This window comes from Procambarus clarkii, chromosome 24 (genome assembly GCF_040958095.1).
Source record: "Procambarus clarkii isolate CNS0578487 chromosome 24, FALCON_Pclarkii_2.0, whole genome shotgun sequence".
Classification (NCBI taxonomy): Eukaryota; Metazoa; Arthropoda; class Malacostraca; order Decapoda; family Cambaridae; genus Procambarus; species Procambarus clarkii.
Window position 1 is genome coordinate 45,348,401 of NC_091173.1, and position 27,459 is coordinate 45,375,859.

The window sequence follows — 27,459 nt, forward strand, 5'->3', positions numbered from 1 at the left end:
TTGTATTTACTAATTAAAGTAACGTAATCAATTGAGTGTTTCACGGAAGACTCTTCTCGGTGACAGGTATGTCCGTTGTTTCAATCAATCACCCCACGCTGCACGGATCTCGGATCTGGCACCAACGTGGGGCCGTTGTCGTTTCACTGCGTTATTGCTACTTGCTGCAGTCTTGTCGAGCTGCCATTGCGTCTGGAGTGGTTGCACACTATTAAAGAGTAGTTAGGGTCAGCAGTTCCGCGAGCGGTCCGAACCGGAAGCTGTTATTCCGGTTAGCCTAGCCTTGTTATGCGCCACGACAGACATTAACGTAACGTCAGATGATTCCTGCCATGTATCGTTAGTATTAAGTTCTATGAATAAACTAATTGTTTAACTACAAGGGACTTTACGTTCACACCTTCAGAACCCTTGTACCCAGTATCGACTTGGCCATTATTTCCGTTATAAACGTGATCCCTTTCATGTTGCCTGGATTACTTTGATTTGAACTGCGTTCACGGCCGCACACGAATTCTATTTAATGTGAGGATCTTATGAGCTACTCTGATGACCTCCCTCTGAGGTCCCAGAAGCTCCACGACCCAGTGGATAAGGAGAATCTGCCAAGGATTTGGACTCCTGCAGCTGCTCTATGCATCCCTGGTCAGTCATTAAAGTATAATCTGCTCTCAGCATTAGTTTGATGCTAGTTCAGTCCTTTCCTGACTGAGGTTTCTTGTAACCTATTCACCTCTAAAAAGGATAATCTCACATTCAGGGCAGTTTTCCCCCTAGAAATTCGTGGTAATTTCGGTCCCAGTGAGGGACAGACATTTGCTGTGGTTGTCGCCATTTTGTACGAGCACCACACTTTGCCCTGAAGGAGGTGTAAAGCCGCCTAGTGAGGAGGGGGTACAAACCGAGCCCAGCCGTGTGGGACAAAACATGGGCCACTCTAGCCTAGCCTAGCGTAGCCTAGCCTAGCCGCCTTGGGGAGGTGGCTATCAACTACAGTGCTGTGGGATTCGCTCGCTGGTCGCCAGGGGGTCAAGACGTGCTCGCCTGACCTACCAGTTGTTGCCTGGTGTCGAGAGGCGGCGGGTGCGGTTTGACGTGCGGTGCGCCCGCTGGCCGGGGACCCTGCTTGCGGTATGGTTATTGGTGGTGATACCCGCGTTCGGCAGGTTGACACAGTGCGCTTTGAATTTTCTGGTGCTGTGGACTGGCCCATTGTGGAGGTAGTGCTGTTGGATGTGCTCTGTGTGGACGTCCCTAATTTGTTGGGGCTGGAAAAGCTCTCGCTTACCCGAGTGGTGGCGTCCTTCGCCACGTCATTGTTTTATCAGGAGTTTGTGGCGCGCTGGGATGCCCGCACGCTTACTATTCCTGAATCGGCTGTGACCGTGGAGATTTCAGATCCCTGGGGGCCCTTGAAATATGCGAGTGTTCACGGTGTGCCGGTAACTTTCCCCGTGGAGGAGCTGTGGTCGGTATTTACACAGTATGGTGTGGTGAAGAACCATGCACCGATTCAACACTGAGTGCGGGCCGGCTGAGAGGAGTCCGTATGGACGCTCATATGCTCGCCATGCGGTCACGACCCCTATTCCTTCCAGGATTGTGTATCGTGGGCTCCCTCTACGGAACTTTTATCAGGGCCAGACACGGACCTGTTTCCGGTGTGGTGCTGAGGGCAACGTGGCCGCCGGCTGTGATGCTCCTCATGCTGAGGTCCCTACGGTTTTCCTGGAGGGTGACTTTCCCTGCTTGTCCTAGCATGGGGTTTCCTTGGCAGATCCTCTCTCTGTCCTGGTGCTTGGTGTGGTTCCAGCTGCGGTTTCGGCTGGCGTTCCGTCTGGCCCTGCTGTATCTGGCTCTGGTTTGTCTGCCCCTCCGGTGAGCTCTGTGGACTTGGAGCCTCCTGCTTCGGATCTTCGTCGTTCGATGGTTGCAGAGGTGCATCCGCGGCTGGTTGATTCAGTGGGGGCTTTGGATGCTGCTGTAGGGGTGGTGCCCGCTTCTCCTGCCGACGACCGTCTTCTTACTGGGGCTGTCGGGGTTGTTGTGGGTGAGCCCTCTCCCCCGCCCTCTGCCTCGTCTCCCTCGTCGTCTTCGGTGGTTTCCTCGCCCCCCAGTGCCTCTTCCCCTGCGCCGGCTCTGTCGTCCATGATGGATACCTCACGTGTGCTGGAGTGTGTTCTCCCGCCTGCTGTGTCTGCTTTTCTGTTGCCGGTCTCCGGGCGTGGTAGTGGCTTTTTGCCCTATGCTGTTGAGGCTACTGCTCTGCGTGATCGTGCTGCCCCGGCTTTAGGGCCGCCTGCTGCTGGTTCTTCTGGGGCACCGCTTGCTGGGGGTGACAGTTCCGACGATCAGCGGCCTCTTTTTAAGCGCCGTCATTTGGCTCGGGCTGCGTTGCCTCGGACGTGGGCTGAGGAGCGAGATGCGATGGATGATGAGGCTGTGGACGTCGCTGTGTTGTCTTCTGTGGTGCCTTCTGTGTTGGACACTGTGCCGCCTGCTGATGGCTCTCCTCAGTGGGCGGTTGCCCCGAGTGATCGCGACCTGTTAGTGGTGTTGTCGAAGGATGTGTGTCTGGGGGGGGGGGCCTCTGCCCATTCTGGTTCGTGGGGGCATTGAGGCACCTGCGGAGGCATCTTTCGTGGGGCTCGATGCGGTGCCCGGCGTCGACCACAGTGAGCGCCCTGGGGTCCAGGCTGGTGTGCATCCGGATGTGCAGCGTGGTGTGCTTCCGGTGGTGGATGTGTCCTGTGGCGGATGCGTCAGGTTGGGGGTGTCCTGAGGCTCTCCCGATGGCGCTCTCGGTTGTATGTGCGTCTTTGAATGTTCGAGGTTTGAATGATCTTGGGGGTCCAGTTGGGCCTGTTGGATATTCTGCAGGAGCAGCGTGTGGATGTGGCCCTGATTCACGAGCATAATGTTCATGATGTGTCTGTGTTCCAGTGTTTGAGTGTGCATTTTTATGTTGTGCTCAACCCGCCGAGGACGTCCTTCGAAGGGGACGCTTTTTTCTTGGATGGCTTCCTTCACAGTGCTTCACACGTAGATGGATGATGATGGGCGGGATTTGTTTGTGAGGGTGGAATTTTTGGGGGTCGTCATTCCGTTCCTGATGGTGTATGCCCCCTCGGGGGCGGGGCACCGTCAGGAGCGGGAGGAATTTTTTCGGGTGGGGCTTCTCCCTTTCTTGCGTCGTAATACGCGGGGTATGATTTTTTTTTTAGGGGGGGGGGCTTTAATTGTGTGACGAGTGCGCAGGACTGTAGTAGTGCTCGCCCGCAGAATTTCTCGGGTGCGCTGCTGGAGGTGGTGCATTCTTGCAGTTTCAAGGACGCTGCTGTGCTCTCTGGGGGCGAGTTGTCTTTTACTTTTGCTGCGCGTGGGGTGCGTTCGCCGATTGATCGATTGTGTTTTACTGGCAGGGAGTGTTCTGTGTTTGCTTTCAGCACGGTCCCGGTTGCATTCTCGGACCATAGTTTAGTGGTGGTCCGGGTTGGTGTGCCCAGTCAGGTGCGGAGGGGGGGTGGAAGTTGAATTGTGGGTTGTTGCGTTGTCCGCTGGTCTGTGGGCAGTTTTAGGTTTGGTGGGTTGGGGTTCTGGCCCGGCAGTGTGTGTTTTCTTCTGTTTTGGAGTGGTGGAAGTGGAGTAAGGTGCAGTGTCGGTTTTTCCTTTGCCTGGTTGCCAAGCATGAGGCTGCTGGGTGCTTTGGATTGCTGTGGTTTTTACAGGCGAAGCTTTCGCCATTGTATGTGCAGTTTAATGCTGGGGTTGAATGTTTTGGGGAGATTGCAGAGTGTAAGGAGCGTATTTGTAGTTTGCGGAATGAGTGGGCTGAAGGTGTTCGTGTGCGTGCTCATGTGAGTGAGCGTGTGGACGGGGAACGGCTCTCCATTTCTTTTAGGGAAGGTGAGGGCTGTGTGGAACTTCTTTTTTATGGCTCTGCAACGGCCGAATGGGACCGTTGTTTCGGACACCGGTGGTGTGTTGCATTATGTTCGGCAGGAGATGGCTGCGCTCTATGAGGTGGTGGTAGGGGATGCCGCAATTGCAGAGGATTTCTTGGGTAGGTGCGTTCTGGGGTTGTCTGCTGTGGATTGTTTTGGTTTGGTGGAAGACGTTTCATTGCGAGAGCTTTTTGAGGTGGTCCGGTCGTTTCGTTCCGGGAAGGTGCCGGGTTCGGATGGTCTTCCTGTCGAGTTTTACGTTGCATTTTAGGATGTGTTGGGGGATGTTCTTCTGGAGGTGGTCCGGACTTGTCTTCAGGGGTGCATTCTGCCTATGTCTCAGTGCGTTGGGATTGTGCAGCTCCTCCCGAAGCCGGGTGATTTGCGGTTCTTCTCGAACTGGAGGCCCATTACTTTGCTGAAAGTGGACTATAAGATCCTGTCTAAGGTTTTAGCTGGTCGGTGTCGACGTGTTGTTGAGTCTGTGGTTTCTGTGGAACAATTTTGTGGTATTCCGGGTCGGTCGTTATTGCAGTGCAATGCGTTGTTTCGGGATGTGCTCTTGTATGCGTCGGGTTCTCGCTCGTCGGCAGCGATTTTTTTCTTGGATTGGTCGAAGGCTCTCGACCATATGTCGCTCGCATTTGTTTTTCGTGTGTTGGAGAGGCTTGGGTTTTCGCCTTTGTTCTTTGAGTGCGCATGTTGTATGCTCAATGTTGTAGTCGGGTTTGCGTCAATAGGTTTTTGAGCGATTCTTTCCCTGAACGTCGCTCGGTGCGGCAGGGTCGTCTGTTTTCTATGCTCCTTTATGTGCTCTTTCAGGAGCCTTTTTTTCAGGAGGTCAAGGCTTGTCCATTGATTTCCCCCCTCCCCCCCCCCCCTTGGCTGCCATCTGATCTTCGGTTACCCATCTGTGGTTATGCGGATGATACCGTCCTGTTCGTGGCCAGGAGGGTTCTGTTGAGGCTGTCCAGGTCGTGGTTGAGAGATTTGAGTTGGTCACTGGGGCCCGGTTCAATCGTGCGAAATCCGATCTTATGGGTATCGATGGGTGGTCGTCTCGCCTTGTATGGGTGAGGTCTTTGTTTCCGGTAGTCTCCTCTATGCGTGTTTTGGGAATTGCCTGGTTCGCTTCCTATGAGCAGTTTTTGGAATGTAATTGGGGTGTGGTTTCCCCGTAGTGTGGGTGTTGCAATTGGGTTGTGGGCTGCTCCCCGTTGACGGTTTATCAGCAGGCGTTGCTTGTTAATGGCAAGGTTTTGTCGCGTGTCTGGTACGTAGCTCTGTGTTTCACCCTAGATCGCCGGGTGGCTCTAGCGTTGGAACGTCAGGTCTATAGATACGTGTGGTGCAGTCTGTACCACCCAGTTCGTCGTTCGACATTGGTGTTAGCTATGCGGGAGGGAGGGGTGGGTATTCCGGATGTGTTTACCAGGGCTCGTGCGTTGTTCTGGTTCTCGTTGTGTCAGGGGTTAGAGCTGGGTGGGGGGGGGGGGGGGGCTCAATGATGGGTGTTTTTATTGCTCGGTTAGGTTTAGTTTTTTTGGTAGATTTGGGCGTCTGTCGGGAGGTGTCCTTCTGCACCCCTCCTGTTCACTCTTGGGCGGTGGACATTCTTTGTGCTGTCTGCCGTTGTCTGGGTTTCATGTCTGTCGGTTAAGGCGGTTTATGGGGTTTTATTTCGTCGAGTTCGGCCGCGGGTGGAGGGTATGTTCTCGTGTTGGGATTGGGAGAGGGTGTGGGTGGCATTGGGGGCACGGTTTCTGGCGCCGCAGCAGCGGGAGTTGCTGTTTCGTATGTTGCATTTGTCGTTGGCGACGAATGTCCGGTTGTGCATGCTGGGTTTGCGTGCCTCTGACGCGTGTGTGCACTGTGGGTTACCCGAGACTCTGTTGCATGTTTTCTATTTTTGTGAGCGGTTGCGTGGTTTGCTTGAATGATTTCGTGACGTGTTGGCCGTGGTTTCTGGGCCGGGGTATCAGGGTGCTAACTGTATGGGTTGGTCGGAGGAAGGGTTATGGGGTTGATAGGGTTTTGGGTTTTTTGAGAGGCCACTTGCGGTACACCTGGTGGTGGCTGCAGCGTGCTTTTCCGGGCGATTTTTGTGGTTTATTTACGGGTGCGTATGTTCGTGGGGCTGCTTTTGGGCGAGTGGTCGTGGGTCGGGCTCTTGGTTGTTGGTTGGGGGTTGTTTGGGTGGGTCTTCTTCCGGTTTGTCTTCGGTCCCCGGCCCTCCGGTGGGACTCCACGGTGGGGGTTGGGCGGGGTGTGTGTGTGGTTGTGTTTCTGTCGTGGTTGCTCGTGTGGTTTTGTGTTCGGTTTGGTATGCTTCTATGTAGGGGTCATTCTGTCCTGGCTCCTGCATGGGCCACTTAGTTTGCCCTGTGTAGGTTGGTTTACCTTGTTATATTTCTGGTATGGGTGCTTGTTGCACTTTGGCCTCCAATTTATTATTCACCCTTTTTTTAGTTTGAAGGGGTGTTTGTATTGCTGTTCCTGTATATTGTGTGTTCTTTTGCCATTATTTACTGTTATTTATCTCTTTCATATGCCATGTGTTTTTGCTTTGTGTTGCTAATGTGATTGTGTACGACGTGTGCGCGCGCGCGTGTGCATTGTTTTCTTATATGTACATTTTTCTGTTCTTTATGTTCTTACCGTTTGTATGTCCCAGTCAGTGTTGTAGAATTCTGGGAGGCCTGAAGGCTTGCATTTAAGTACTGTCTGTTGCAAATTATCTGTCAGTTGGTCAGGTGATTAATGGTTAAGGGTTGAGAGAATAAAGTCATTGTTAAGTAACGTAGACGTGGTGATTTGTTATCGATATGTGGTATATTGATCTAGTCACCCCGAGTTCATTGGGGTATGTAGGGCACCAGAGGGAATTCATTTCGTTGACGTTATAATTGTTCAGCCAATGTGAAAGGTAACGTATTTGTGTGATTAATTATTGATCTTCGAGATATTAATTAATTGCTCAAGTTAGTCAAAGGTGATTGCCGTCCTCTTAGTACTTTGGACATAGAATTGTAGTAAACCATCGAGTGGGCGATAGTAACCGATAACGTAACGCGTACTGGGATTTATCAGCTGTCCATAGTACAGTGATTAATGAGGATTACTCACTGAACATTCAACGGGTCAAGTGTTTGTAATTCCGAGTTACGAGTGACAGTTTTACAGTTTAATTTGTCTGTGGGAGACAATTAAGTTAACGTAGTCGTCGTCGCTGACAGCTCTTAACATTGTATTAACGTAAGTTTTACTATTAATATTAACGTACTCAATTAGTCACCGATTGTTGATCGTCGGAGGGACGAAGTGTTAACGTAAGAATTTAATTTAGGAGGGGTGCTAGAGTTGCTATTAACCTCATTAGTCATTTTTAATGTCATTGTAGCCTACTGGTTTGATTGTATTTGCAACTGCTATTTGCAGGGGAGGGCTGCAAGGAGCATAAACTAACTGAAAGGAGGTTACAGGAGACTTGTCTCCTATCCTACCTTGTTGTTGCATTGTGATTATATATTAGTATATCTTATATAGTATATATACTATAATATATATACTATATATTAGTATATTATATAGATTATAGATTAGAGATAAGGATTTCATACTTTTGATGTCTCGGCGTTTGCTCGGGCCTAGTAAGTTTTTCTTTAGTCTCGAGTGGGGAATGAGCTGCTTACTACACAGCGTGTTAGCTAAGCAGGTCCTTCCTCAAGATCCATCTAGAATTTCAGTTTAAAGTTAACGAATGTAATACTAGAATATGATAAAACCTCGCACCAAGTTTGCTTCTATATGCATCTATGCAATGTTAGGTATCGACTTGAAAATGGTCCAGGACGGACCGAAACGTCGTCGTCCCTTCACCTTCTAGTGTGTGGTGTGGTCTGGTCAACATACTTCAGCCACGTTATTGTGACTCATCGCCTGCATTAGGTAGTATATGAGGATTAGTTTGTTTCTTTTTTCCTTCAAGAGCCATAATCTCGAAGTCTGCTGGCAGCGATTCCCAAGGGGCTTGCATGACGAAGTCTGCATGTATTTTGTCGACACCTCTCTCAGCGACTTATATCGAATGTGTTTATTGCACTTTTCATGTTTATTTCACAATGGGTCCACCTGTTGCTATTGGAGGCGCTTCTGTCCCGAGTTAGTGATTCAGTGTTTATATCATTAGGCGAATTTATTCTATGTCTAGTCAATATTTGTCAGCTTGTACGCAGCAATCCCTTTACACTTATTTCACTTGATGTTGGCTTTTTTTTTCTCTCGTCAATAATTCAGCATTTTAGTCCATCTGGGAGCCCCTGTTATGACTCGCATTGCATCATTTTGAATAACCTCAACGTTTGCGCACTGGCCAGGAGAAAGTGAGTAATGCAGGCGCTGCAAAATCACTTAGGGAACGAACTGCGTGTAAAACATTCACTGTTTCCCATACTGTGTTCCACTCTTACATGGCCGTGATTGTTTTTATTATATTCAGTCGTGATTTTGCTTTCTCCTTCAGATATTAAATTTGCTTGTTGAATGTCATTTTTTAATTTATCCACTCCGAGATAGTGGTATTAAGTAACTCACTGAAGGTTAAATGTCTTGAATGCGTAGGTGCCTGTCTGGAGTATTGCCACTTAGTCTCATTGCCTTAGACTTCTGTGCAGATATTTTTAGCCCTAAAATGCTGCATTTAGATGTCACTTTAACACTTTGTGCTTTATTTAAAAGTGAAGGACCTCTAATGACTAATGTTCCATCAGCATAGCTTAGCAATTTAACCCCTTCTACAAATGTCATTTCAACGAGGTTTTTCATAAAGATGTTAAATACACTAGGACGACTCCTTGTGGAGTCCCATTCTCATGCAAGTGGTAGTCCGACACTTGCCCTTGCTACTTTTCTCCGGCATATCTGCGAATAAGGTAATCTTGAATGCTATATTGCATATTTCCCTTTACATCTTTTTTTAAACTATGGTGTGTAAAATTGCTTGTGGGCTTGCAAGTTCGAATGCTTTCTCTAGATCAAACAAAATCACAATAGCCAGACATGAGTTAACTGTTCCTAGTAATCTTGCTATACAGTTGGCAGTACCTACCTACTCTAGTGAAGCTAAAAGTGTGTTTATGAAGGTCTCCAGTCTTCCACAGTAGCCTATTTAAGACCAGTTGTTCTGCAGTTTTTCTAATGCATGATGTTAATGAAATGGGTCTGTAAATAGCAGGTTCTTTCGGCTTAGTAATCGAAATTATGTCTGCTTTCTTCCAAGAGATCGGTAGTTTGCCTTGCTGCCAAGATGCATTCATAACGCCTAATATCCTTTGTTCTCCAGCAGGACCTGCATGGGCTATCATTGAGTATGTAATGTTATCAGCACCTGGTGTAGTGTCCATACCACACTCTTTGGCTCTGATTATTTCTTGTTTGTTGAAGCTAGTCACATTCGTCATTTGTAGTTATGCTCTCATGAATGGCTGTCAACCTCTCATGTTTTAATAGTTCTTGCTGCCTTCTCACCATTGCAGGAAGCTGATATGAAGGTGCTCTTTCTGCATATTGGAGAGCAAGTCTCAGCCTCCTGCAAAGGTTGAATACATCAACCCGCTCTCGCACTTTCTTACAGTCAATATTGACTTATTAAATACGTGCATATGTGACATACTGAACATACTAGTTTACCTTGAAAAGCTTCATAGAAAACACCGACCTTACCTAACCTTCTTAGTATGTTCAGATAAGCATCTTATTGCTTCGTAATTACAATTATTACTTAACCTATTATAGATATAGGTTAAGTAATAATTGTAATATTAGATAATACAATTATAACCTATTATAACCTATTATAGATATAGGTTAAGTAATAATTGTAATTACGAAGCAATAGGATGCTTATCTTAACATACTAAGAAGGTTAGGTAAGGTCGGTGTTTTCTTTGAAGCTTTTCAAGGTAAACTAGTACGTTTAGTATGTCACATATGGACGTAATTAATAAGCCAATACTGACTATACGAAAGTGCGAGAACGGGTTGAATACATACCTGTTGTCGGGCTGGTCGACCTGATATGGTTTTAATCTGACCCCATATCTTGCCAAGACTACTGTGTTCATTTAGAGTGACAACTCGACCCATCTTGCCTCCTTTACCTATCTAGAAACTCATCTTGCTTCAGATATCACCGCTTTTAGCAGAGTTCTTCCTTCTGATGTGGGATTTCTCTTAAGATGGTTTCTGAAGATCTTGACTGTGGTTTTGTTAACTTCATTACTATAGAACCAATAGTTCTTTCCTTTTTGTGATTCCTGAAATAATGATTGGAAAAACTGTTTGCAGCAGCTACAATGGATTTCTGGATATGGGTCTCGTGTATGTTCAAATTATCAGGTGGTGTGTATGTTGCATACCATTTTTCAAGTTCCTCTTGATATATATTTTGCAGTTGATGTTTTTCAAATTCCAACTAGGTTGTGCAGTTGGTGTAGGAGGTTGTTCTATGTTTAGTGTTGTGACAGTAGCATAGTGGTCATTGGTAATCACCGGATTTTCCTCCAACTTTGCCTGACGCTGGAGTCCTGTTGAGATTAATGTAAGATCAGGGGAACCCCCTTAAATGTTAGTGGGTTCCAAAGTGTTAAGGGGGCATATCATTATAAATCGTTATAAATTAAAAGTTGTTCAATTTGCTTATAAATTTATTTATGAAATGGTTATAGAAAGGGCTGCAACTGGTCCAAGTTTCACCATCACACCCTGAACAGAAAAGGAGAAAAAAATACACAACGTATTATGCAACGAATGTTCAACATTCTCAAATAATCTCAGGGAACACATGTGTCAACTAAAATGTCTACTATGTGCTGTAGAAGCACAAACTCTTGTAATAGTTGTAATATGTATGTGCAATATATTTATATATATTTTTTTTTTTTTTGGCCAATTTTTTTTTTCGTTTGTTATCAAGGGATTTGCATGAAACTTGCACACCTTGCTCAATGGATGCCTATCTGCAAGGGTGCCAATTATGAACGAAATCTCTCGAAGTCAAGCTCAGCTACAGGTGGCCGAACTTGGATCTTTATTTTACTCTGGAAAGTAATTTACAACTTCAAAGTACTTCAGAGCTTTCATTTATTAATCAATTTACATGCAAATTACACCTTATATGTAGCGTTTGTGCTTCTACAGATTCTAGTAGACATGTTAGTCCAAAGTCTATTTGTTGATTTTATAAAAATTTATAAATATCATATATTGCATATTTTTTAGAAGGGTAACTTTGAATAATTATATTATTGCACTAAACACTTTTTTGATCAAACTGATCACTAGAATCCTTTATTATGTGCTTAATTTAATATATGAGTGTTATGGAAATTATTTTAGTTGACACGTGTTCCCTGAAACTATTTGAAAATTCGTTGCATAATTCGTTGTTTATTTTTTTTCTCCTTTTCTGTTTAGGGTGTGATGATGAAACTTGGACCAGCTGCAGCCCTTTCTATAACCATTTCATAAAAAAATTTATAAGCATATTGAACAACTTTTAATTTTACAATGATATGCCCCCTTAAGAAGTGGAATTTCAGCTACTTCTTGCAGAGCTGCAGCTAAATGGCGCCCATCTGCTTTGGCCGGCTCAGTGGCACCTAACTCTTGATGAGCATTAAAATCTCCAGCATTAATTAAATATTTATGCGTGGCCAAGACAAGCACTGCATCTGGTTCTAGTTTATGTCTAGGGGGCTTGTAGACGTTGTATATAAGGAGCCCAATATTAGCCATATTCAATGTTACTGCTAATACCTCTATTCCATCCCCACGTGAAACTGGGTCTATTTTCTTGCTGGGTATAGTGTTTCTGACTAGAGTCATTACCCGTCTTTGTCTCCCCTGTTCATCCGGTATAATATAATGCTGATATCCAGCTAATCTGAAGGACTTCGTGGCTGGGAAACTTTTCTTCCCAAAAAATTATCTGCGCTTTACGCCTGATTGCAGCTTCCTGAAGGGTGTAGTTTTTATTTCCAAGACCTTGTATATTCCACTACAGTATTCGTAATGGCCCGACGACGGTTTCGGTTGGTGTTGCCAGTTCTAGTAGAACTCCTCTTCGGAATCCACATCTATGTTCTCCATCTCTCAAGTCGTGTCGCTGCAAATCGGACTGCACTGATTGCTCAAGGTCATCCCCGGCATTGTTGCGATATATAAATAAATTCCTGTTTTCTATCATTTTGCTATTGGTATTGCTGCACATCGGACTGCATTGATTGTTCGTGCCCGTTTCTTGTGTTGTCGGAATCTGTGCATCTCTGCAATCCAATATTTCGTTGTTGATGTTGCTGCATATTGGGCTACATTGATTGTTAATGCCCGCCATTTTTGTTGGAACCTCTGCATCTGTGATGTTTTTGTTGGTTTTGTTGTTTAACAAACTGCATTGGCTGTTATCTGTCTCTTGTGTTGTAAAATTCTGTTGATCTTGAGTGGTCACCGCTTCTTTCAGGTGCTTGCATGAATGTTGAGTGTCTGGTGTCTTGACTACCCGACTGTTGTTGGTAGGCTTTATGTCCATGTCGCGTTGTTTGTCCTCTTGTGCTTCATCTTGTCTCAGACTCAATTTCTTGTGTAACTGTGGTCTGCTGCACGATCTTGTCCATTATGAACGCGATTTCTTGAGTCTTATTTCGAAGCTTCTTCGTCATCTGTAGGAATTAAAAATGGTCTCTGCCATGATCTTTACAATGTTTTGCAGCTGGACTCTGATAAAACTTTAAATTTGCCGTGTTGATTTCAATAGTAATTGCTTCTTCCTCATCCTCTGATTTTGTTTTATTTCTGCAGCATTTTTGTGTATTTTCTGATTTGGAAGAAAGATTCGGGAAATTTTGTTCTATGAGAGTGGGTCTCTGTTGTTGGTGTGCACAAGTGTCCCAGACTGTTTGTGCATGTAGTGGTAGTCCGTGTGTTTATCTTGGACTGAGCTGTCTGCACCTTTTCTTTCCGTTCATAGCAGGTTGTACTCCAGGCATAATGTTTTCCTCCACAATTTGGACATTTGTCTGTTGTGCCTTATTCTTGACAATAGTTAATGGTTGGAGGCCTCAGACTGCACTCACATTTCTCCTGTCCGGTGCAGCGTGATTGATGGAGGCCGTATTTTTTACGTCTGATGCAGCGTAGGGGCTCCGGGACGTACAGTCTGTATGAATATTCTCCAATTTCCAAGATATAATGTTTCTGGCAGATGTCCCATGACGGTCACCAGAACCTGACATGTCGTTGCCTTGCTTGCTTTTGTGCGGCCTCGTTCCGCATTCTGGACTTGGTTGCACTCACCTGGGGGTTGAGCTCTGGCTCATTGGTCCCGCCTCTCAATCGTCAATCAACTGATGTACAGATTTCTGAGTCTATTGGGCTGTCATATCTAAATTTGAAACTGAATGGAGTCAGCCTCCACCACATCACTTCCTAGTGCATTCCGTTTATTAACTACTGACACCGAAAACGTTCTTTCTAATGTCTGTGGCTCATTTGGGTACTCTGCTTCCACCTGTGTCCCCTCTTGTGCGTGTACCACCCGTGTTAAACAATCCATCTATATCTACCCTGTCAATTCCCTTGAGAATTTTGTATGTGGTGATCATGTCTCCCCTAGCTCTTCTGTCTTCCAGCGACGTGAGGTGCAGTTCACGTTGTCTGTCCTCATAACTCATGCCTCTTAGTTCTGGAAGTGCTTGTGTTCTTGTACTGGAGCCAGTGTCACGTCGATTGGGTATCCAAAAAGCACGACTTGCGTGCGACTTTCTGAAGTGTCCAGCTTTTCCAAGCACACAAAGTTTCCCTTGCAGGATTGTTACTTTTTCTAAGTAATTTGCAGTCTGATGGTCTCGTGGTGTCATTATTATTTCTCTTCTCAGGTTGACTAAGATGGAAAATTGGAGCTCTGGTTCCTGTTCCATTGCCATTACTACTCCATATGCTGTAGAAAAGTGGTCTGTCTGCATTATCTTTAATGTTGGAAGATGTGCAGAGTTTGACGATGTCTGGTACTCGCCTAGTTGTGCTTGCAGGGGTTGAGCTCTGCTCTTTCGGCCCGCCTTTGAATTGTCAATCAATCAACTGTTACTCACTCTCCATCCTCCCCCCTCCCCAACACAGGTAGGGAACTGGGTGTCCCCTCCGGTCTCACAGTTGTCCTGTGCCTGGGCTGTGTAGAAGTACATTGTCTTAGGCCGGCCACACACGTGCAGTTTTAACTGACAGTTATGACTGTTCAGTTATAACTGTCAGTTAAAAAGGAAATGCACACACACACACAGTTCAATCCCTCAGTTTTACCATGGATTCCGAGGAGTACGATCTTGCCGCTCTTGGTGTATTCTTTGTAATGCTACAAGCAAATAGAAAAAAGAAAACTAAGAAGCGTAAGCAGTGGTGCAAAAAGTGGTTACTAAGGCGAAATCAATGTTCTGATATTAAATTGTTAAAGGAATTAAGTGAAGAACCATTGATTTTCTCAATTATTTGCGCGTCCTTGGAGTATCTTGATCTTGCAGGAATTCAAGCAGGTCGTAATACCAAAGTACCTGCTTGTAGATGCTGTCTGTAGATGCTCCAGACTTCTTTGATACCCCAACCTTCTTTTTCTCATTGCGATAAGCGCTTCTCAAACTATTAATTTTCCTCAAGACTGACTTCTTAGTGGCACCAGGCTCAAGTTCCTCCAACGTCTTTACTAATTTGCTATAGGCAACATCTTTCTTTGTGCGGTCATGATACTCTTCACTTTTAACTTGCCACAGGCAAGGTTCAGATCGATAGAGTTCAATGAATTCAACAATCACTTGGTTTTGTTTACGTGCCATCTCAAACTGCACTCACCGCTACCACCTGTAGAAATGACAAGTTGAGAACTGTACAGTTACGAATCCCCACACACGCTCAGTTCAGTTACTCCTTTCAGGTTAAAATATGGAACATTGCATTTGTCGCAGTTTAACTGTACAGTTCTGTTGAACTGACGAAATGAGCAACTGAGATACCCACACACGTGCAGTTTTAACTGACAGTTTTAACTGAACAGTTATAACTGTCGGTTAAAACTGCATGCGTGTGGCCGGCCTTACACTGGCTGGTGTGTGACGTACTGTCCTCTCACAGTCCATTATATCTGGTGTTTTGCTGGTGGAAGCACGTGGTGAAGCCTCTATAGCTGTTTTCTTCGGTGCTTGCTGCACCTCGGTCCACTGCCCCTCGACTGAAAGCTGCTTCCCTTGCTTCTTTCTCAGACTTCTCATCACGACTCAACATAGTAAGGATCGATTCACTGCCCTACCTAATGCCTGAGACACTCCTAGCCCTGGAGAAATTCATTCCCCTCCAGTGGAGGTCGTAAAATGATTCCTCCAGGTGGAATCAGAGATGCCCAACACGTAATTGAGCACTTTTGTCTACATTTCCCTGTTAGACTCGGTACACCCTCTAAGGTGCGCCTGCGGGCATCGCCACGCCTTTCAGGGTAGGACGAACTGACCTGGTCATTTACACAGTCCTAAAAAAAATATCATGGGCGACGAGTGCAGTACAATAGTTTGGGCTGCCTGCGTACTGGGTTGTGTAGAATAACAGTCAGCTGGACAGGAGCTAATGAACACCGTTGTTTGTCAATTGTCTACAATTGATGGACAAACAACGGTGTATTGTTTCTTTCCAAACAAGATATTCCCTGGGGTCTTTGAGTGTTGTTGTTTACAACATCGCGATGATTTGAGCTGATGGGTGCTCAGAATCTAAAGTCTTCCGGGGAACAAAACCGTGTACGGCCAGCTAGCAATGGCGCCGGCAGCGAGTCCCCAGTATGTTGATATCTTTGTGAACGATAAGATTAGCATTTACCTTCATCTTTATATTTACTTTGTTCACCCTTGTATACGCCTTGTATATACGCTGCGTCTCAAGCCTAAATATGAATATTACCACACTATATATAGACGCGACACTTACAACATTAAATGTTCGCATATGATCCATTCGTGTAATTACTCGCCTCCACTAAACAATCCCTATCCAGACTTGCTAAACAAATTCCCCATCTTGGCAACTCTCACCATTTCAGTATTAATAAAAAAGATAATTTTGCACACGTGATAATTGTACAAACCAGCGGGGAAGTGTCGCTAAGCTCCGGCTCAGCCTACATCAAGTAATGCTGGCAGACCCGTTTATCACATTTTAGTTACAGACATAACAGCTCACGATACTGTACTAAAAAATGTTAGGTTGGAGGGGGGGGGGAGAATTCACCCAGTAATTTATCTGATCAACCTTGGTTGTGTTACGTTGGACTGCGTACATCTGTGACCAACAGTCTGGTGGAACAAGCCAGGAAACTTTACATTGGGCCTCACGTAGCTCCGTACAGGAGGGTTGGGGCGGGTTATATGATAATTGTCAGTGCTGAGGGATGGTTCCTGCCGTTATACGTGTAGAGGCAAATATAATTACCACATTAATGCCATCTTACACACTTACGTAACTTTCCCTCCACGTCCACTTAATTTGCAATTTCTGTCTAACTAGTATTACAACTTGAGACTAAGAGCACAATGTTAATTAAATATATAATGTGTACCTATTTATGACAAACATAAGGTTGGACGTGCATGCACAACTGTCAGGAGAGGTTAGCACAACGTTCTCGGCCCGAGGTTGGTGGAACAAACCGCCAGCTTAATGTACAAGGAAGCACAACTAATCAAAAATATCAATTACTATGTAAATTTGTAATAACTAACAAAGTGTACAGTAAGGTCACTATACCTGTAATGTCTTGATATAACCCATATGCCTCGCTCAAGGCTGCCTCAAGCTTCAATACGCCAAACTATTGCACTCTTCACACACACACCTGAAATTAAACATTAAATTAAATACAAGAACACCCTAGGCCTACTGGCCCATGTGAGGCAAGTCTTCAGACCCAGTTTTCCGAGGTGTAACTTTTTTTTTTAATTATTCTCTATGACAATTCTATTTCTTCAATACTTTCGAACTGGCATTCCTTCTATACAATTTTTTCTCCAGTCTGTATGTTTAGAAATCGTTCATTGTGTTAAGACCCTAAATATGAAAAGTGTTAGCATTATAATGCCTTCGTCAGCCTGGCACTTCAGTCACCTGCAGGAGAGCAACTGCCGTGTTCTTAATCACTTCGTATAAAAAAAATAGATATTACATGTTACAGAAATTAACCCACATTCTTTGCTAAATATTACAGGTTGTTTATATATTTTAATTATATATACACTATAGTTGTTACATTCTTGTACAGCCACGACCACGCATAGCGCTCCGGGCAAGTCCTTATTCCTAATATTCCCCATAATACCACCCCGCCAAATCGTCTAACAACCAGGTACCCACTTTAATGTTTGGTAAACAAAGGCTACAGTTAAGGATTGGCGCCCAGTAAATCCTCCCGGGCCAGGATACACCCTCCCCCCCTCCCCGGGCCAGGATACGCACCCCCCCCCTCCCCGGGCCAGGATACGCACCCCCCCCCGGGCCAGGATACTCACCACCCCCCCCCCCCGGGCCAGGATACGCACCCCCCCCCTCCGGGCCAGGATACGCACCCCCCCCCCCTCCGGGCCAGGATAAGCTCCCCCCCCCTCCGGGCCAGGATACGCACCCCCCCCCTCCGGGCCAGGATAAGCACCCCCCCCCTCCGGGCCAGGATACGCACCCCCCCCCCCTCCGGGCCAGGATACGCACCCCCCCCCCCCTCCGGGCCAGGATACGCACCCCCCTCCGGGCCAGGATACGCACCCCCCTCCGGGCCAGGATACGCACCCCCCTCCGGGCCAGGATACGCACCCCCCTCCGGGCCAGGATACGCACCCCCCTCCGGGCCAGGATACGCATCCCCCCTCCGGGCCAGGATACGCACCCCCCCTCCGGGCCAGGATACGCACCCCCCCTCCGGGCCAGGATACGCACCACCCTCCGGGCCAGGATACGCACCACCCTCCGGGCCAGGATACGCACCCCCCTCCGGGCCAGGATACGCACCCCCCTCCGGGCCAGGATACGCACCCCCCTCCGGGCCAGGATACGCACCCCCCTCCGGGCCAGGATACGCACCCCCCTCCGGGCCAGGATACGCACCCCCGAGCCAGGATACGCACCCCCGAGCCAGAATACGCACCCCCGAGCCAGGATACGCACCCCCGAGCCAGAATACGCACCCCCGAGCCAGAATACGCACCCCCGAGCCAGGATACGCACCCCCGAGCCAGAATACGCACCCCCCTCCGGGCCAGAATACGCACCCCCGAGCCAGAATACGCACCCCCGAGCCAGGATACGCACCCCCCTCCGGGCCAGAATACGCACCCCCCTCCGGGCCAGAATACGCACCCCCCTCCGGGCCAGAATACGCACCCCCGAGCCAGGATACGCACCCCCGAGCCAGAATACGCACCCCCCTCCGGGCCAGAATACGCACCCCCGAGCCAGAATACGCACCCCCGAGCCAGAATACGCACCCCCCTCCGGGCCAGAATACGCACCCCCCTCCGGGCCAGAATACGCACCCCCCTCCGGGCCAGAATACGCACCCCCCTCCGGGCCAGAATACGCACCCCCGAGCCAGGATACGCACCCCCCTCCGGGCCAGAATACGCACCCCCGAGCCAGAATACGCACCCCCGAGCCAGGATACGCACCCCCCTCCGGGCCAGAATACGCACCCCCCTCCGGGCCAGAATACGCACCCCCCTCCGGGCCAGAATACGCACCCCCGAGCCAGGATACGCACCCCCGGGTCAAAGTCCTCCTGAAACGCCAGACGAGGCCTTACCACTATGCCATTGGCACCGCAATATTTATATTTAATTAAAACTACCAGATCTGCTCAGCAGAATACAATAACGATATTAACGCTATAAAAAATTAAGATACTCGTCGCTACATATATAGCACTAGAAATTAGGCCAAGGATTCCGAGTCAAGTCACAGCTGTGTTTAACAAGTCATGCCACTTTCACAGTTGTTTGATATTAATGCCAGGGTTACATTATATATAGACGAGCCAAACTGGAGGACCCCACTAGTTACAGCTCGTATTGAATTCCTTTATTACTTACTATTTTAATATTCTAGACCAATAAAACCGGAGAGCATATTAGCCCCATGTCGGGCAGATATTTGAATAATAAACCAGACTTGTGTAAGTGACCTGCTCTTGAAGCAACACTGACGCCACGTCACTACGTCACTCCGTAATTGTCTTCATAATCAACACTATTCATGCCCGAGGACCTGACCAGGTTTACGATTATTTTAAGTCAAAGTTGTGGCCGTCCAGAGAAATAATCAACTTGTAAAATAATACTACAATAAGACCATTCACTTGCCTGGAGACTGGGCGCAAGTAACACGTTGGGACAAGGCTTCTCAAGGGAGTAATTTAGCCAGCAATATACCGCCTCCAGAGCAGCACCTTCCTCCACCAAGGTCCGCGCCACACTGCCTGCCCGCGCCAGTTGGTCAGCCCGGCCTGATGGTCAAACTACCTGTGTGACGTCATATATATGACATCATATGACACAACATATTTATGTGACCCAGCAGCCACCACACTTTCTCACATACAAGTTATTAAATAACAGTTGGATAACGCGTCAGAGGCTGCCAGTGTTGCTGCCCTCAACACATCAACACTGTAACAATTGTTAAAGGCCTACTCATATATATCAAGGCTTAGCAGAAATAACATCGATAATAATAATGTTTCATTTACTTGTAAGTTATTTGTGTATGAGAAAGTCTGGTGAGTGAGTTGGGTCATATACATGACGTCACACAGGTAGTTTGACCATCAGGCCGGGCTGACCAACTGGCGCGGGCAGGCAGTGTGGCGCGGACCTTGGTGGAGGAAGGTGCTGCTCTGGAGGCGGTATATTGCTGGCTAAATTACTCCCTTGAGAAGCCTTGTCCCAACGTGTTACTTGCGCCCAGTCTCCAGGCAAGTGAATGGTCTTATTGTAGTATTATTTTACAAGTTGATTATTTCTCTGGACGGCCACAACTTTGACTTAAAATAATCGTAAACCTGGTCAGGTCCTCGGGCATGAATAGTGTTGATTATGAAGACAATTACGGAGTGACGTAGCGACGTGGCGTCAGTGTTGCTTCAAGAGCAGGTCACTTACACAAGTCTGGTTTATTATTCAAATATCTGCCCGACATGGGGCTAATATGCTCTCCGGTTTTATTGGTCTAGAATATTAAAATAGTAAGTAATAAAGGCATTCAATACGTGCTGTAACTAGTCGGGTCCTCCAGTTTGGCTCGTCTATGAGACACTATCTATGCTCTCTCAAACTGTGAATGTGACATGAATTATTGCTGTTAAACACAGCAGTGACATAAAACGGAATCCTTGGACTAATTTCTAGTTATATATGTAGCGACGAGTATCTTAATTTTCCAAAGCGTTAATATCTTTATTGTATTATGCTGAGCAGATCCGTTCGTTGTACTAAAATATAAATATTGCAGTCCCCATGGCATGGTGGAAAGACAATTGTCTGGCGTTTTGCAAGCTTTTTGGCCTGGGTTCGCATCCTGGCCGAAGAGGATTTACTGGGCGCCAATCTGTAACTGTAGCCAGTGGTTACCCAACAGTAAAATGAGTACCTGGTTGTTAAAAGATTTTGCAGGTCGTATTCCAGGGAATATTATGATTAAGTACTTTCCCCAACGCTTGTGTGACAGTGGTTGTAAAAGAATGTAAGAACTCTTGTATAAATAAACATAACCTGTAATATTTAGCATAGGATGTGGGGTTAATTTATGTTTATATGAATAGTGATTAAGAACACGGCAGTTGCTATCCAGCAGGTAACTGAAGTGCCAGCTACTGAACTGAAGTGATAGCATTTAATGCTAACACTGTTCATATTTAGTCTTAAGACTAAGAACGATTACTTAAGTTATAGTCTGAACAACAATCTTAACATAAGGAATGCCACTTCGTAAGTATGGGTGAAGACATTGAATACTCTCCTGGAACATAATTCAACAAACCTCTTTTTTGTGTGTATAACTGTTCCACGACGGACAACTGGGTGTGAAGACTTGCCTCACATGGGCCAGTAGACCACGGGTGTTCTCGTTTAATTTCAGGTGTGTGATAGTGCAACAGTTTGACTTATTGAAACTTGAGGCAGCCTTGAGCGAGGCATGTGGGTTATATCAAGACCTTACAGGTATAGTGGCCTTACTGTACACTTTGTTGAAGTTCTTTACAAATTTACATAGTAATTGATATTTTTTATTAATTGTGCTTCCTTGTACATTAAGCTGGCGGGTTGTTCCACTAACCTCGCGCCGAGAACGTTGTGCTCGCCTCTCCAGACAGTTAAACATAAGGTTGTACGGAGATGCACAAGTCATAAATAGTTGCACACATGTTTAACATTGTGCTCTTAGTCTCGAGTTGTAATAACAGTTGGGCAGAATTTACAAATTAGGTGGATGGGGATGGGAATTTACAGTGTGTAAGATGGCATTAATGCAGTAGTGATTACTTCCCTCTACACATAACGGCAGGAACCATCCCTCGTCACTGACAGTTACCGTATAACCCAACCCTCCTATATGTAGCTACCCGAGGTGCTTGCCAAGTGTCCTGGCTTGTTCCACCAGACTGTTGGTCACAGATGTACGCAGTCCAACGTAACACAACCAAGGTTGATCAGATAAAACTATTGGTTGAATTCTTCCCCCCCCATCCCCCCCGACATTTTTTAGTACAGTATCGTGAGCTGTTATGTCTGTAACTAAAATGTGATAAACGGGTCTGCCAGCATTAATTGATGTAGGCTGAGTCGGAGCTTAGCGACACTTCCCCGCTGGTTTGTACAATTATCACGTGTGCAAAATTATCCTTTTTATTAATACTGAAATGGTGAGAGTTGCCAAGATGGGGAATTTGTTTAGCAAGTCTGGATAGGGATTGTTTAGTGGAGGCGAGTAATTACACGAATGGATCATATGCGAACATTTAATGTTATAAGTGTCGCGTCTATATTTAGTGTGGTAATATTCATAATATTTAGGCTTAAGGCGCGGCATATATATAAGAATGAACAAGGTAAATATAAAGATGAAGGTAAAGGCTAATCTTATTGTTCACAAAGGCATCAACATACTGGGGACTCGCTGCCGGCGCCATTGCTAGCTGGCCGTACACGGTTTTGTTCCCCGGAAGACTTGAGATTCTGAGCACCCATCAGCTCAAAGCATTGCGGTTTTGTGAGGAAGAGCACACAAATATTCCATGACCCAGAGAATATATTGTTTGGAAGGAAATTATATCAGTTTAGTCTACAGTTGGTGGATAAACGTTGATGATCAGCTGCTGTCCAGCCGACAATGTCGGCTGGACAGGCTGTCCGCAGGCAATCTTAACTGTTGTACCTCACTCGTCGCCCATGATAGATCTGTTTTTTGTTTTTTTGAGTACCGTATCACTGATAAATAGTTAGTCCTACCCTGAAAGGCGAGGTGATGCCCCACAGGTGCACCTTAGGTGTATTGAGCCTTACTGGGAAAAGTAGGCCAAACTGCTCAATTAGGTGTTGGGTATCCCTGATTCCACTTGGAGGAATCATTCTAAGACCACCGTCGGACGGGAATTTATTTCACCAGGCCTAGGAATGTCTCGGGCATTAGGTAGGGCCATGAATCGATCTTTGTTACGTGGAGACGTCATGGGGAACTGAGGCAATGGCGGCAGCTTTCAGAAGAGGGGCAGTGGGTCGTGGCACTGAAAGCACTGAAACTGCTAACGAGGTTACAGCACGTGCTTCTACCAGCAAAACACCTTACATAATGGACCTGGAGAGGACAGCATCAGTCGCAAACCAGCCAGTGTCAGACAATGTGCCCACCTCTCCACAGCCCAGCCTCAGGACATCAGCAGACAGAAGAGGACACCACCTGTTTCACACCAGACAGTCACTCTGCACATCTTACAAATTTAGGATAATGCAGACAGACCAATTTACTTCAGCATAGTAGTAGCTGCAGCATATTTCCAACGATAATGGAAAATGATCAACCAGAGCTCAAACTTCCCATCACATGCAACCAGAGAAGATAAATAATGACATCACGAGAACAGCAGACTGCAAATTGCTTAGAAAAAGTAAGTCCTACAATGGAAACATGTGTGCTTGGAAAGCTGGACCCCTCAGAAAGACTAACAAGAGTCGTGCTTTTGGGATACATAATCGAATTTCCACTGGATTCAGTACTAGAACACAAGCTAATCCTGAATGCGGAACGATGCCGCACAAAAACAAAGCAGTGACACGTCAGGTTCTGGTAACCGTCATGGGACATGTGCCAGAAACTTTCAATCTTGGAAATTGGGAAACATACGGACAGACTATATGTTGTGGAACCTTCTGCGTGGCTTCAGATGTCAGAAATACGGCCACCATCAATCACGCTGCACCGGACAGGAGAGATGTGGAGTGTACAGTCTGAGGCATCCAACTAAAGACTGTATAACCAAGCACAAGGGAAGCCAGACCACAACAGCCAAAAGTCCAAATTGTGGAGGAAACATCATGCCTGGAGCACAACCTGCTCTGTACGGAACGAAAAGGTGCAGACAGCTCAGTGCAAGATAAATGCACAGACCAGCACTACATAAATCAACGTCTTGAACACAAGTGCACACCAAAAACAGACCCACTCTCGTACAACAAAATTTTCTAAATCGATCAATTCCTAATCAGATAATACAAAAATGGAGAAGTACAACAAAAGCAAAAAGCAATTACTTTTGGAATTAATAACAAAGTTTTTTTTACAGAGTTCCAGCTGAAATTTGTTTGAAAATAGTGGCAGCGATTATCATAAATTGCCTAGAGAGGACTCCGAACGGCACACAACAAAAAACTCAAGAAATCACTTGGGGTAATAATGGACAAGATCGTGCAGCATACTAGTTACAAGAAATAGCCTGAAACAAGACGAAGCATAAGAGGACAAACAACGCGACATGGACATAGACTACGAATAGTCGATGTCAAGATACCAGATCATCAAGTTTCACAAAAGCAACTGCAAGAAGCAGTGACCACTCAAGATCAACAGAATCTTACAACACAAGAGACAGATAAAAATATCTAGTGCAGTCTGATGTCTAACATCACCACCAAAGTAGTATTGAACAGCAGAGATACACAGGTTTCAGCAATAACTACGGGCGTGAACAATCAAGGCAGACCCAGTATGCAGCAACGTCAACAACGAAATACTGGATGGCAGAGATGAACCGATTCCGAAAACACAAGAAACGGCCACGAGCAATCAATGCAGTCCGATGTGCAGCAATACCAACAGCAAAGTGATGGACAAGAGGGATGCACAAATTCCATCAATGCAGGGGATGACCATGAGCAATCAGTGCAGTCCGATTTCCAGCGACACGACTTACGAGGTAGTGGATATAGAAGTAGATTCTGAAGAGTTCTACTAGAACAGGCAACACCAACCGAAACCGTCGTCTGGCCATTTCGATTAATGCAATGAAACATACACGGTCTTTGAAATAAAAACCTCACCCTTCAGGAAGCTGCAATCAGTACGAAAGCAGATATAATCGTTTTGGTAGAAACTTTTTCTCCCCCACGAAGTCCTTTAAAGCAGCTAGATATCAGCACTTTATTATACGGAATGAACAGGGGAGACAGAGGGCCTTAACCCTAGTCAGAAACACCATACCCAGCAAGAAAATAGACCCAGTTTCTCGTTGGGTTGGAGTAGAGGTATTAGCAGTAACAGTGAATATGGCTAATATTAAGCTTCTCGTATACATCTACAAGCTCCCTAGACGTAAATTAGGAGAAGAGGCAGTGCTTGCCTTGGCCACGCATGAAAATGTAATTATTGCTGGGGAATTTAATGCTCATCATAGAGAGTTAGGTGCGACTGGGCCAGCCAATGCAGAAGGGCGCTATTTAGCTGCTGCTCTGCGAGAAGTACATGAAATTATACATAACACTGGGAACCCACTCACATTCAAGGGAGTCTTGTATTAATCTCAACAGCACTCAAGCATCAGGCGAAGTGGGAGGTAGACCCTGTGATTACCAGTATCCACAATGCTACTGTCACAACACTAAACATAGAACGACCTCCTACACAACCTAGGTGGAATTTTAAAAAGGCCAACTGGAATATATACCAAGGGGAACTTGAAAAATGGTTTGCAACATACACACTACCTGATAATTTGAACAAACACTAAACCAATCTCCAGGAAGCCATTGCAGCTGCTGCAAACAAAGCTCTTCCAGTCATTATCCCAAGAAACACAAAATGAAAGAACTATTGGTTCTATAGTAATGAAGTTGAACAAAACTGAGTCAACATGTAAAGAAAACATCTAAAGAGAAACCCCCACACCGGAAGAAAGAACTCGGCTAAGAGCGGTGATATCTGAAGCAAGGCGAGTTTATAGAAGGGTAAAGGATGCAAGATGGTTTGAGTGGGGTCAAACTCTAAATGAACATATTAGTCTTGGCAAGATATAGGGTCATATTAAAAACATATCAGGTCGACCAACTCAACCACAGGCATGAATTCAACCGTTGCAGGAGGCTGAGAGACTTGCTCTCCAATTTGCAGAAAGAACGGTTTCATATCAGCTTCCTGCAATGGTGGGATGGCAGCAAGAAAAATTGTAAAACGAGAGAGGTTGACAGCCATTCATGAGAGCATAGCTACAAATGACGAATGTAATTGTGATTTCACCAAACAAGAATTAATCGGAGCCATAAAAGGTGGTAAGGATACTGCACCAGGTGCTGATAAAATTTCATACTCAATGATTGCACACGCAGGTCCTGCTGGAGAACAAGGGATATTTGGCGTTATGGATGCAGCTTGGCAGCAAGGCAAATTACCGACCTCTTGGAAGGAAGCAGATATTATTTAGATTCCTAAGCCGAAAGAACCTGGCAATTACAAACCCATTTCAATAACATCATGCATTAGTAAAACTGCTGAACGAATGGCTTTATGTAGGCTATTGTGGAAGACTGGAGACCTGCTTAAACACACACTTCCGTACAGTTGTAAAGTTCTCAGGGAGAACGCACAATGCCGTGCGGCCGAGTGGACAGTTCTCAGGGGTCATAGTACTGAGGGATCTAGTTCCATTCCCGGCCAAATCAGAAACTAAATTGGCAGTTTTCACCCGATGCGGCTGTTCATTTAGCAGTAAATAAGTATTGGCAGTTACAGTTGCTACGTGTTGGGTAAATCTTTGAAAGTTCTTCTCTAAAAGTTTTCCAGCAGTAACTGGGGCAGCGATGGTGCTTAGGTATTAAATCCTAATGCTTTCGTAACTACGATTGCTTCATATATTTTGAAAAGTTCCTATCAGGCCAACTTTTCTTCTTGCGCTACTGGACGGTTCACTTGTTAGTTTTCTTACCAAACTCGTAAAGTCTTTCACAGGTTTATAGTTCGTTCAGTTTAATGCTGTCTTTGTTCACTTGGTTTTGACCTCAGTGCAGGAGCCGGCTTCCCCGTGATTGAGCATCATTTCTCTGGACCATTGTAAGTCTTGGTCTGCATCAGTTAGAGGGTCTGCGGCGTCGTTCTAGTTGCTACAATTCAATTCCTTATTATTCGCCCTATATCCATCTCGTAGGCGGTGGTGGAAAGGATCAGAGGAACGTAATCGGTGCAGGAACTGAACCCTATAGTTCGTTTAGCTAAGCAATTGACAATCTTTTGAAGCTAGTTACACAATTCTTAATGTTATATACACATGTACATATCTACATCCATGTACACAAATACATATCAATAATATTCTTATAACGAGTGATTCAACAGTTGGGCCGCAAGTCACTCTGCAAGTCACTCTGCAAGTCACTCTGCAAGTCACTCTGCAAGTCACTCTGCAAGTCACTCTGCAAGTCACTCTGCAAGTCACTCTGCAAGTCACTCTGCAAGTCACTCTGCAAGTCACTCTGCAAGTCACTCTGCAAGTCACTCTGCAAGTCACTCTGCAAGTCACTCTGCAAGTCACTCTGCATCTATAGTGAGTGAGTTACTAGTCTTGCTCCACACCCACCCAAGTGGGCGGCAGCATCTGACATGTGCATGCTGCACCTACAGTAAGCAAATTTTGGGTACTTTGCTAAGATTTCTGGCAGTACATCATTATGAACAAAGTACTTACATATTTCTTGGAGTCCATTGATGTGTTATCTCTGAATTCCGCGACTTTTCAGGTTCACTTCTATATTGATTCAAAGTATGTTAATTGGTCTGCTGACAGTTTACATTTAGTCAAATCTAAATCGGCAAATGTTGCAAACTCAGAGAGGTACATGTAGCCTATGCCTAGCAGTGGTATAAAGAAGTCTGCTAACCTTATTGGATGACCCACATTGTGAGATTC

At 45.8% G+C, this 27,459-nt stretch overlaps 1 protein-coding gene across 1 annotated transcript; it reads right to left on the bottom strand.

The window, feature by feature from the left end:
* Window positions 1-14,479: 14,479 nt before the first annotated feature.
* On the bottom strand, window positions 14,480-14,824 carry LOC138368097 (uncharacterized). Its single transcript, XM_069330397.1, has one exon. It carries the CDS (start codon window positions 14,822-14,824, stop codon window positions 14,480-14,482), a length of 345 nt encoding a protein of 114 aa, XP_069186498.1.
* Window positions 14,825-27,459: the final 12,635 nt, after the last annotated feature.

Bases quoted from the DNA above. Each gene is read 5' to 3' on its own strand.
- LOC138368097 (XM_069330397.1), bottom strand. From the start codon at position 14,824: ATGGCACGTAAACAAAACCAAGTGATTGTTGAATTCATTGAACTCTAT.